Genomic DNA, 12,438 nt, shown 5'->3' with positions numbered 1-12,438 from the left:
ACGCCATCACCCCCCCCACCTTAATTTACCTATTGTCTTCCAAGCTACTTTCCCCCTCTCCCCAGCCCCAGTCTCATTTATTTCTCAGACCCCTTGGGCACCCCTACGTTTCTGATGAAGGGCTTATGCCCGAAATGTCGACTCTTCTGCTCCCTCGGATGCTGCCTGACCTGCTGTGCTTTTCCAGCACACTTTTCGACTCTGATCTCCAGCATCTGGAGTCCTCACTTTCTCCCAGCAATTAATATTGAGTCAAGTTAAATGTTGGCAACAGTTACAGTGAAAATCGAGAAGCAATGCTGACCTCGGAGGATGTTGCTCAATTACTGGGTCCTTAGCAACACACTTTCCAGAGCCTGCCTCAAATTGCCCCTGCTTGCCTCCTGCGGTTGCTAGGCGAATGACGCAGACTCCCAGGGCCGAGTAAGTCCAGCACCGCCTTCATCCCGGAATCTCCACCCCCGTCGCTGATTGGCCGTGCGGCCGGGGTCACGGTGACGTCCGATTGGCCGGGGAGCACTGTCAATCAGAGCGGAGGGACGGAACAAGCTGTTTCCTGACGCGAGCATCATGGTGGTTGTGAGAATTTCGTCGGGAGGTGGGAAGCTGTGTCACTAGCGAAAGTGCAAATTAAAAAAAAATAACCTGCCACCGTCACGTTAGACAAAACAAGTGTATGGAATGTAGCTGGCCGCGAGAATAATGGTTTGGGGCTGGGATCTGAGAGAAAAATCGCTGCGGAGAGGCGTTCGAGGCCTGTGAGTAAGGATGAGTATCTGTGGCCCAACTCCAGCGACTGCTTGCTGCCGAAAAATCCGAAAGAAAAGCGTCAGAAAGGGAGAGTGCGGCGACCGGCCTGTCGTTGTTGGTCGTGTTTAAAGGGAGGGCCGGCAGGTAGAGGGTGGGTGCAGGTTGGAAGGTTTATCGTTAACATCGTCTCGCATTGACGGGGAATCAGTCCTTTCGTATAAATGCTTCTGGTTGACGATCGTCCGAGACCCTGACGACGAGGAGCAGTTAATCCCAGCCGAGAATGGCGATACACGCTGGCATTCTCTTACTGACAATATTGGCGTTGCCCAGCGTCCAAGGTGCTCCACTTCCGCAAACAGGTGCAGGTCAGTGCAGTTGAGCATCGATTAAATAACAAAAGGTCGGCCGTAACGTACTAATTGTTCACGTCGAAAAACAAAAGTCAGCTCTTGGATTTGCGTGCAAATAAGAATCATTTTACTGCTGCAAAAAGTGACGGATACAACTGGTTTGTTGTGAAATTTCTCAATTTAAAATCAAAGGTGTATGTCACGTTGAGGGATTTAACTGAGTGCCTTTCTTAATTGTAATGACATCACTTACTGACATTTGGAGATGGCATAGGCGACTTCTTCGGTAGCAATGGAGTATTCGCGCAGTTAAAGATAATCAGTGTTTCTCTGGCAGTTTTTTTTTCCTCTCTGTCAAACCGATTATTTATTCTAACATTCAGATGCTTTAAGCGTCCTGACCTCAAAAGTGACTGCCTGCCATCTTGGAAAATCTTCTCGGGAATGAAGTAATGTCATCTCTTCATTGTTACAATTTATTCCATGGTTAAATTGAACCAAGGAGAGACTTAGGTTACAAAGTCAAATATGTCATAGCTGTATCAAGGTTTGGGACTGTGTGGAGCTAAAATCTATACTTTTTAAAATCAGAATGTGTACATGTTGGTATATTGGCTGAACTGTATCTCAATTGATTTCAGTTTGTACTTTAAACAGGAGCTCAATTCAAATCCAACTTCCCAATGGGAAGAGGGTTTAAATATTAGTTCTGAGCACAACTGCAGTTGCTCTGTTTACTTGTTTCAAAAATGGCAGATGAGTTTAATTTGGATAAATGTGAGGTATTGCATTTTGGTAAAATAAACAAATATTTATTTAGCTAAAAATAGAGCCTTGGGCATTGTTATGTAACAGAGAGACCTAGAGGTTGAAATACATAGTTTGCATTGTAGGATGGTTAAGAAGACATTTAATATTCTTGCCTTCATTGCTTAAACCTTTGAGTATAGGATGTGGGACATTATGTTGAGCTTGTTCAGCACATTGGTGAGGCCTCTTCTGAAGCACTGTGTCCAGTTCTAGTCTCCTTGCCACAGGAAGAATATTATCTAGCTGGAGAAGGTTCAGAAGAAATTTACCAGATGTTGCTGAAATGGAAGGTTTTAGTTATAAGGAGAGGCTGGATAGGCTGAGACTTTTTTCACTGGAGCACAAGAGGTTGAGAGGTGACATTATAGAGGTTCCTAAAATAGTGAGTAGTACTGATAAGGTGAATGACAAGGGGCATATTTTTAAGGTGAGGGGAGAAAGATTTAAAAAAAGACAAGGGCATTTTTTTTACACTGGTTTATGTATGGAATAAACTTCCAGAGAAATTGGTGGATCTGGGTACAGTTACTTACCTAAAATGACTTTTAAACGTTGTATGTGGATAAGAAATGTTAGGAGAGATATGTACCAGGCATAGGCAGGTGAGACTAGTTTAATTTGAAATTATGATCAACATTGTCTGAAGGGTCTGTTTCTGTGCGCTGTATGACTCTCTGACTCTATTTATGTGAGAACTGGAATTGATTTTTTGTGAACAGGCTATGCAGCAAAACAGATGGTTGGAAGTACATTACACCTTGTATTTAAAATCACGAAACTATTACAAGGATCTACTTTATTCATTCCCCCAAATGTTCATTACACAATGTCTTTGTACTTTGCATTTGAATGACAATTCATATAACATACCAAGGAGTAAATGGTATGGTTATGATTAACAATAAGACAGACCACCATTTTGACTTGGAGTGAGAAGATCCTTTTCGCACATGTCAATGGACTTTAAGGCAATAGTTTCTTGTGCACCCATTGTTATGTGATGATTATTAAGGATCTAAAGAATGGTTGGAGATAACAAAATATTTATAATCTTTCATTTAAATTGGTTTAATTTGAAAGCTGGAGTCAAAGCCTGCTTTTGCCCCTTACCATTGTGAATTGTGACACTGCTGAAAGCTAAAGCAGCAGCAACTAAAACATGCAAGTGACAGTGTGATGAATTTAATTTTTCCCCTTTCCCATGCTTATGTTGTTAAAACAGTTGAGTTGTGCTATTATGCTTTCTACTCACTGAATTGTTGGAGATGCAAAAGAAAAATGATAAATTTGTTTTAAACAACCAAAAAAGCATGTGCACATCTGTTCACTTTCTTTGTAGTCCTCTACTTTGTATAAATAAGATCAAAGGAGATCTTGGCTAGTTGTGGCCGTAATTATTTCTTATAGTAGTTACGTTGTCAATTTAAAAAGAAAGAAGTTAGAATTCAAAAGTGAGTAGGTTTCTTCAGAACAAATGTTGACTTTGTCTCCTCCCACTAAAAACTGATAAAATACTTGTATAATATGGGTGACTTTGAAATAAAGTAGCTTCAATTGTTGTCATTATCATTGGCAGTCCCTCTCAGATGAGGGTGACTTTCCTTCACTCTCAGGGTGAGTCCTTAGATGGCTGTATTGTCCAATTTGGCTTCCACAGACTTTGCCACAAATGGGCCAAAAGGTGGCCGTTGGGTGGGTTTTTAGTGAGGCAGTGTTCTTTTTACCATGTGTTTGCCTGGCTTCTAATTTTTTTTCTGGAGAGCAATTTACAAGTTGCTTGGCACCTTCCCCGATACTTCTCCTCCACTTTGGATCTGTGATTCTCAGGTGTCGATGGGGATGACATACTTTGCTAGTGAGGCCTTGTGGGTATCCCTGAAGCATTTCCTCTGTCCACCTGGGGCTCATCTGCCATTTTGGAGCTGGGAGTAGAGAACCTGCTTAGGGAGTCTTGTCAGTCATGTGGATGATGTACGCATCCCATCACAGCTGATCAAGAATGGTCAGTGAATCGATGTTGGGAATGCTAGCCTGGTCAGGGACGTTGATTTTTATTGGCATTTGTCTTCCTAGCGGATTCGCAGGATCATGCACAGGCCATGATGGTGGTACTGCTCTAGTGCCTTGAGGTATTTGCTGTAGACAGTCCTTGTCTCAGAGCCATAGAGGAGAGTGGGAACCACCACGGCTCTATAAACCATGTGCTTGTGTTCGATCTGATGTTGTGTCCTCGAACACACTTTTCCTCAGGTGGTTGAAAGCTGCGCTAGCTCAACAGAGTCAATGCTGAATCTCTTCTTCAATACCTGCCTTTGTCGACAGGACGCTTGCAAGGTATTGGAGGTGGCCACTATTCTAGGTTGTTGAGTGCAGGGCTGGAGAAGTGCATGTAATGTGGGATGCAGGCAAGGATATTTGAATCAATGAGAGTCTTGGTTGAGGAGAAACCCTGAACATAGTTGTTTGCCATTTATTGGGCCTCTACCCATCACCTGTTCTATGTCACAGTTTTATTGTTGGACCTCTGTCTTCAGTCACTTGTAGGTCTGCCTTTTTTCTTCAGAATGTCGTTGTTGGTTTACACTCAGAAATGCAATGCATGTTTGGCTTAAAGTTTGAGAGTTTGCAGTCCTTAAAGATGATGGCCTTGCAGGTAGGCCAGAGGTTGAAATTCTGTAACTTCATGTACACGGGTAACTAGGTTTATGGAGAGGAGCAGGTTGAATGAAGCCATCTTTTTCTGTGTTGTTGAGTGCCACAAAGTTGGCCGCCTTGCAGTGGGGCAATATTTATGTTGAATTCTGGTTTTGATTAGGTGATGGATGGCCAGCAGTCATCGACTCTTTTCATGGCATGGCTGATTCTAATGTCTTTCTGATCCCTTGTTTTGACATTGCAGTCAAGGAGATGTCAGTGTTTGGAGTGTGGGTGCTGCCCCGTGACCTTGTGTTTGTCCCTTTGGCGGAACAGTGTGTTAGTGATGAGTTTGTGTTCAAGGCATTTGGTCAAGAGAAGGGTGCCTGGAGTTTTGCTTCCCTACTCCCTCTTTCTCAATTACATCGACCTAGAGGTCTGCCTTTTGGTGTTGAAGTCACCAAGGATAATGAGTTTACCTGCTGCAGGGACCTGTGAGAGAGTGTGATCAAGGCTGGCGTAGAATTCCTCCTTGTCCTCAGCTGCTGCATATGCACTGAACACTATGACATACTGGTTCTGAACAAGGGTGAGTCGGAGTGACATGAGGTGTTTCCTTGTTCTGCAGGGGGAGTCTTTTAAGTTGGTCCATCAGTTTGTCTTTGATGGAAAAGCCGACTCCGTGGATGCGATGCTTTATGGCCTTGCTTTTCCAGAAAAAGGGGTAGCCACCACCTTGCTTTCTGAGCTGTCCTTCCCCTGCCTGCCAGATTTCACTCAGGGCTGTGATGTCAGTATTGTAGCGTCTGAGTTCCCGGGAAACGATGATGGCATGGCATTCTGGTATGCCACTGGTGGGACTCTCCATAAGGGTCCTGATATTCCAGGTCCTGACTTTTGTTCTGAGGATGTGGAAGGTGCCTGTGCGAGAGTTCTTTTAATGTGGGGAAACAGTTGCATGCCAGCTACCACAGGCAGCGCAAGGTCTTGGTCCAGTGTTTGGAGGGGGAGGGGGTGGACGGGACAGTGAGGAGAGTGGGCAGAAGGAAAAGAGGATGGGAAGGACAGTGTGGTTGCTGCCACTGCTAGTCATTCTCGGTCTGTGATTGTAAAATCCTCGACTAGGTTGGGGGAGTTTATTAAAACACATTAACTGGGCTGGGGGAGTGGGGTTTATAAAATCACTGAACTGGGAAGGTGAGTAGTTTACATCAACATTTGCCTGGGAGGAGTTAGTATAAACACTGGGCTGAAAGTCTGTTTTAAAAAAAAATTACTGGGCTGGGGATGTTTTATACAAGTACTGAGGCTGGGTGCGGAGAATGTTTAGCATTAGGCCCTTGTTTATAAAACAAGAGGGTGTTTTAAAAATTACTGGGCTGGGGTGAAGTTATAAAATGACTTAGGGGAGTGGAATTATATAAACACTGGGTTGAGAGGTGTTATAAAATTACTGGGGGGGGTGCTTATTTAAAAACACTAGGCTGGGGGTGTTACGTACGTGCATTAGTCGGGGTAAATGTAGGGGAATGGGTCTGGGTGGGTTGCTCTTCAGAGGGCCGGTGTGGATTTGTTGGGCTGAAGGGCCTGTTTCCACATTGTAGGGAATCTAATCTAACCTAAGCATGACTAATGCCCTCAATACTCCTGGGGCCTCTCTACCAAGCCTAACTCAATGCCTGGGCATTCATGGAGGACAAGGGGAATGGGAGAGAGGGGTGCGAATGGCTCCTCACTCAACTGGCTCACTGTCTTCGTGGAGGTGTCTTGGGAATGGCGCAACAGGTCAAAGGGAGGGAGTCCCTCTAGTTCCTCAGCTCTTCAGTCATAGAGATCCTGCAACCAAAACAGAAATTGCTAGAAAATCTCAGCAGATCTGGCAGAATCAGTGGAGAGAAATCAGAGTTAACATTTTGGGTCCAGTGACCTTTTTTCGGAGTTACAGATCCTGGATTTGTTTCTCAGCCCAACTATAATTACTGTGACAAGTGTTAGAGGTAGGGGAGTGAGGTAGATTTGAATTATTTTATTTATCTAGCCTTCTGTCTGTGAGCAAAAGAGTTTTAATTTGTTATTTTTCTTTTGTGGCACGTTTTCCCCCAAACCATCTGTTTGGGAAGTCCAAATTTTAAAGTGACTTTCAACAAACTATTTGGTGTTAAATCAGAAATGTGATTTAATCATGAAGTGAAACTAATGATGGGGAGTAAGGGATAGCGAGCTGATCTTACAACACAGACAAATATACAAAGGAAAAGGCAAGGAAAGAGTTTACAATTAAGAATTTTATAAAAAGAGAGGACATTAATTTGCATGATTGTTAGTATCCAGTGAAATTCTTTTCCTTAGGAGCTCAAATTGAAGCAACTTAATTTAACCAAGGCAGGAGTTGCTAAAAGGCCAGGTTTCTAATGGGTTTAAACTTGAGGCAGGCTTCACAGTGATTCTGGAGTGCGGCTTTCTGTTAATGGTCGTGTAGGTTCATTTCATTTGGATGGTAAAAACAGACTGAGGCAAAGGGGTTCAGAAATTATAATTAAACTTTTCAGTGACCAGCAGACCTTTTGATCGTGTAACATGGTTCCTGGATGAGTCAGTTTTAATTTATCAATTTAATTTCTATTCCCTCTGACCAAGGATTAGATGCCCACTTTGAGAGAGGTGGCCCTGTAAGCACCCCTGCAAGTGTAATAAGGTTTGATGATTCTCTGTTACTTGACCTAGCTGTGTAGATATACTGGCTGGTGTTCTGCTTTGTCTGTGACTTCAATGCCCACACAATCAAAGGTATGAGATTCTCTACGAATGGTATCTAAGCTCACTTGTAACTACTGTTTGACTTTTCAAAACTGTAGTCAACTTACACCACATGATCGGCAGCAGTCATTGCAGTGCAGCAAAGTCAAAATTAAATAAGGAAGTAATGTATGTTTAAACAATTTATGATATCTTTCATGTATTATTAAAACAAAACAAGGGTAGAATAAAAATATTCAGCAGAAGAATACCTCTCAAATGTAATGTCATTTTCAAAAAATGCCTTTGGCCTTTGAGTTCATACAAATGCTGTTCCAGTGGTGGCAGGTACTAGTTTTTTGTTTTTCTCGAATTCAAAAATCAGAAGTTTAAAGCTTATGTAGAAGCCATCCGGCCAATTATCGATGCAAAATCATGCATTAAAGGTCCACTGCACCTTTCTCCTGCTTCAATTATTCATTGACCTTTTGCTTAAAAATCTGTGGTTTTAGACTTCTTCATTCACTGGCAGAATGTGCACACTCCAAGAACTTTCTAAACACATTTTGAAAATGTTCTTATTTAGTAATCACTTTACTTTATAAAGCAGGTGCAATAAATGATAAACCTTGCACAAAAATATAAGAATAAAGGTGATCCAATCATGGTTAACAATGGAAATTAGGGATCATATTAGATATGTGGAAAGGACATAAATATTGGCCAAAAAAACCCGACAGAGGATTATGAGCAGATTCAACAAAAGAGACAAAGGGGTTGGTTAAGAGGAGAACATAGAGAATGAGAGTAAGCTTGCAGGGAATATATAAACTGATTACAAATGCACCTCTAGGTATGTAAAGAGAAAAAGATTATTAAGACAAATGTTTACAGTCTTGTGATCTTTACAATGAGAAACAGGAATTTATAACGGGGAACAAAAGGTGGACCAAATAAATACGTACAAAAACAAATTTCTGGAAAATGTCAGGTCTGGCAGCATCCGTGAAGAGAAATCAGAAATAATGTTTCAGGTCAGGTGACCCTTCCTCAGAACTGTTCTGATTTACAGCATTCGCAGTACATTGCTTTTGATTAAATATGTACTTTGTTTCTGTCTTAGAGTCATAGAGATGTACAGCATGGAAACAGACCCTTCGGTCCAACCCGTCTATGCCGACCAGATATCCCAACCCAATCAAGTCCCACCTGCTAGCACCCAGCCCACATCCGTCCAAATCCTTCCTATTCATATACCCATCCAAATGCCTCTAAAATGCGCAATTGTACCAGCCTCCACCACTTCCTCTGGCAGCTCATTCCATATACGTACCATCCTCTGTTGCCCTGTAGGTCTCTTTTATATCTTTCCCCTCTCACCCTAAACCTATGCCCTCTAATTCTGGACTCCCTGACCCCAGGGAAAAGACTTTGCCTATTTACCCTATCCATGCCCCTCATAATTTTGTAAACCTCTATAAGGTCACCCCTCAGCCTCCGATATCCAGGGAAAACTGCCTCAGCCTGTTCAGCCTCGGGACATTTACAACGTCCCAGAAATGTTGGGGACTACAGAGACAAGTGCGCAGGAGGACATGAAGGAAATTGGTATATGGTGTTGGAGAAATTGATGCGATTAAAGGCTGATAGAACCACATCCCAGATACTTAATGAAGTGGTCCTAGAAATAGTGGATGCATTGATGGTCATCTGTTAAGATTCTCTTGACTCTGGAACAGTTCCTATGGATCGACTGGTAACTGATGTAACCCTACTATTTAAAAAAAGAATATGTAGAGAAAACAGTTATAGACTGATTAGCCTGACATCAGTAGCGGGGACAATGCTAGAATTCATTATAAAAGATTAAATAGCAGAGTACTAGGAAAACAATGATAGGTGGACGGACTCAATATGGATGTATGAATGCGTGATGAATCTATTGAAATTGTTTGAGGGTATATTTAGTAGAGCTGATGAGTGAGAAACCATTAAATGTACTTGCAGAAGGCTTTCAATAACGTCACATATAAGATTAATGGGATTGGGAGTAGTGTTTTGACATGGATAGAGAACTGGTTTGCAGAGAAGGAAAAAAAAAAGTAGGTATAAATAGGCCTTTTTCCAAGTCACCGGCATTGCTCAATGGGCTATTACAGGGATCAGTGCTTGGATCCCAGCTAATCACTATATATTTAATGATTTAAATGAGGGAAGTAAATATAGTATCTCCAAATTTGCAAATAACATAAAACTAGATGGGAGAGTGAGCTGTGAAGAACGATGCAGAGATATCCCAATCACATTGTAGCAACGAGTTTTAAGAATTGCATCTCGGGTTGAGGTTCTGGATGTAGGTTTGCTCAGTGAGCTAGAAGGTTTGTTTTCAGACGTTTCGTTACTATACTAGGTAACATCTTCAGTGAGCCTCTGAATGAAGCACTGGTGGTGTAGCCCGCTTTCTATTTATATGTTTGAGTTTCCTGAGGTTGGTGATGTCATCCACTGTTTTTTTTTGGGGTGGTAAATGGGATCCAAGTCACTGTGTTTGTTGATAGAATTCCAGTTGGAATGCCATGCTTCTAGGAATTCTCGTGCGTGTCTCCATTTGGCTTTTTCTAGGATGGATGTTTTGTCCCAGTCAAACTGGTGTCCTTCCTCGTCCATATGTAAGGATACTAGTGAGAGTGGGTCATGTCGTTTTATGGCTAGTTGATGTTTGTGTATTCTGGTGACTAGTTTTCTTCCTGTTTGTCCAATGTAGTGTTTGTTACTGTTCTTGCAAGGTATTTTGTAAATGACGTTGGTTTTGCTTGTTGTCTGTATAGGGTCTTTCAAGTCCATTAGCTGCTGTTGTGGGCTACCATTGGGAGTACCTGATGCAGTAAACTAGGTTGGAAGAGAGACAGGTTAACCTCTGTCTCACCTGGAAGTGCTGTTTGGGGCCCTGGATGGGGGTGAGGGGTGTGATGGACCAGCAACTTTTGCATCTTTTCTGGTTGCAGGGGGAAGGTACCTGGGAGTTCATGGGGGTTGGTGGGAAGAGTGATGCAAACCAAGGACTGTCAAATGGAATGGTCCTTGCGGAAGGCAAAGAGGGGTGGGGAGGCGAAGATGTTCTTGGTGATGGTGGAGTCTAGTTGGAGTTGGTGGAAGTGTAAAAGGATGATACAATGGATGCAGAGACTAGTGGGGTGGTAGGTGAGGACAAGGGGGACTCTGGATGACTATTCTTCTGCCTCCGCCACATTTGCTCGCCCAAGGAGACATTCCACTCCCAAGCATCCCAGGTGTCCACCTATTTTGAACGATGTGCTCCTCCCACTTCCGTCATCCACACAGCCCTCCATTGCACCATCTCCATTCACTGTTCCACTGCTCTAAACCCCCCCTCCCCCAGTACAATAAGGACAGAGTCCCCCTTGTCCTCACCTACCACCCCACCAGTCTCTGCATCCAATACATCATCCTTAAACGCTTCCACCAACTCCAAATAGATCCCACCCCTCTCTGCTTTCCACTTGGACCGTTCCCTTTGACAGTCCTTAGTTTGCACCACTCTCCCCACCAACTCCCCTGAGCCCTCCGGTATCTTCCCCTGCAACTAGAAAAGATGCAAAACCTTCCAGTTCACCACCTCCCTTGCCTCCATCCAGGGCCCCAAACAGTCCTTCTAGATGAGACAGAGGTTCACCTGCTTCTCTTCTAATCTAGTTTACTACATCAGGTGCTCCCGATGTGGTCTTTGCTACATAAGGGAGACCAAATGTAAACTTAGAGAATGGTTTGCCGAGCAGGTTTGAAGGGCCGACCGGACCTCCCAGTCACTGTCCATTTTAATTCTCCTTCCCACTCCCCTCCCGACATGACCATCCTTGGTCTCCTCCATTGCGACAATGAACCAAATCGCACATTAGAGGAACAACATCTCCTCTACCACCTGGGCAGCCTACAGCCTGCAGAGCTCAACATTGAGTTCTCCAATTTCAAATAACCTCCCACCCCTTCGCCTGACTCCCTTCCCAGCGCCCCCCCCCCCCTTCAATTCCTCTGATTGATGTTTCCTTCCAGTTACCAAACTGATTCATTCCTCCCTTCGACCTGCAGATTCCTTCATGAAGGGGTTATGTCTGAAAAGTTGATTCTCCTGCTCCTCAGATGCTGCCTGACCTGCTGTGCATTGCCAGCACCACTCTCTTGACTCTGATCTTCAGCATCTGCGGTCCTCACTTTCTCCTAGTACCTTCTACCTGTCTCCACCTATTCCCACTTCACCACCCTTCTGCATTCTTCCAACTTCCTGCTTGTCGACATGACCATCCTGTCTTTGCTGTACTGTGGCAAACCACTGGTCAGGAACATGTGACTGAATATCTGTCAATCTTACTTGTCTCATTCAGTTCTTGTACTTTATTCTGAACAGTGTGCTCTTCTACACTTGACAAGTGATCCTCAAAAGTGATTATAGCTGCCTTTTGTGATCTTGTGTTTATAGATGGTGGGTGTCTGCAGGGATCGCTGCTGGATGCACATTTGTTTGTCATTTGTAGAAATAATTTAATTGAGAATTTAAGAGACATTGAGTATAGGTGTTGGGACATCATGTTGACGTTATATAGGACATTTTGGCCACTTTCGGAGTACTGTATACAATTCTGGTCACCCTACTTTAGGAAGGATATTAATAAATTGGAGAGGGTTTAGAAAAGGTTTAGCAGGATGTTGCCAGGACTGGAGGGCTTGTGTAATGAGGATAGGCTGGATAAGCTGGGACTTTTTTCACTGGCGCATAGGAGGTTGAGGACTTACCTTTTATTGAAATTTATTAAGAAGGCCAGTTCACTACCACTGCATAACAAGATTCCTACCTTAGCTCAAATTTATATGTCTGTCTTAACTTGTAAAGTAGCAAATTTTCACCAATTAATTAACTCACCTGCAGCACTACACTCCATTCTCTGTTCAAGCCTGCATGATTCAATGATACACCTCCTCCCATCCCGCCCCCTGTAAAAACGCCATCCCATTCTCCCAATTCCTTCGTCTCCGCCGCATCTGCTCCCAGGAGGACCAGTTCAAAATACGCACAACACAGACGGCCTCCTTCTTCAAGGACCGCAATTTCCCCCCCGACGTGACCGACGATGCCCTCCAC

The 12,438-nt window shown here is 43.4% G+C and overlaps 1 protein-coding gene across 1 annotated transcript in view; it reads left to right on the top strand.

The window, feature by feature from the left end:
• The first annotated feature begins 425 nt into the window (after positions 1-425).
• lmtk2 (lemur tyrosine kinase 2) overlaps positions 426-12,438 on the top strand; it is a 143,878-nt gene continuing 131,865 nt past the window's right edge. Inside the window, exon 1 of the mRNA XM_043711065.1 lies at positions 426-1,118. Coding sequence (XP_043567000.1) covers positions 1,034-1,118 — 85 coding nt within the window. The 5' untranslated portion in view covers positions 426-1,033. The remainder of the gene's footprint in view (positions 1,119-12,438) is intronic.

Source organism: Chiloscyllium plagiosum, chromosome 21, assembly GCF_004010195.1.
Source record: "Chiloscyllium plagiosum isolate BGI_BamShark_2017 chromosome 21, ASM401019v2, whole genome shotgun sequence".
NCBI classification, from domain to species: domain Eukaryota; kingdom Metazoa; phylum Chordata; class Chondrichthyes; order Orectolobiformes; family Hemiscylliidae; genus Chiloscyllium; species Chiloscyllium plagiosum.
The sequence above is the reverse complement of the archived record's forward strand: the minus strand, read 5'-3'. Positions and strand labels throughout refer to the sequence as shown.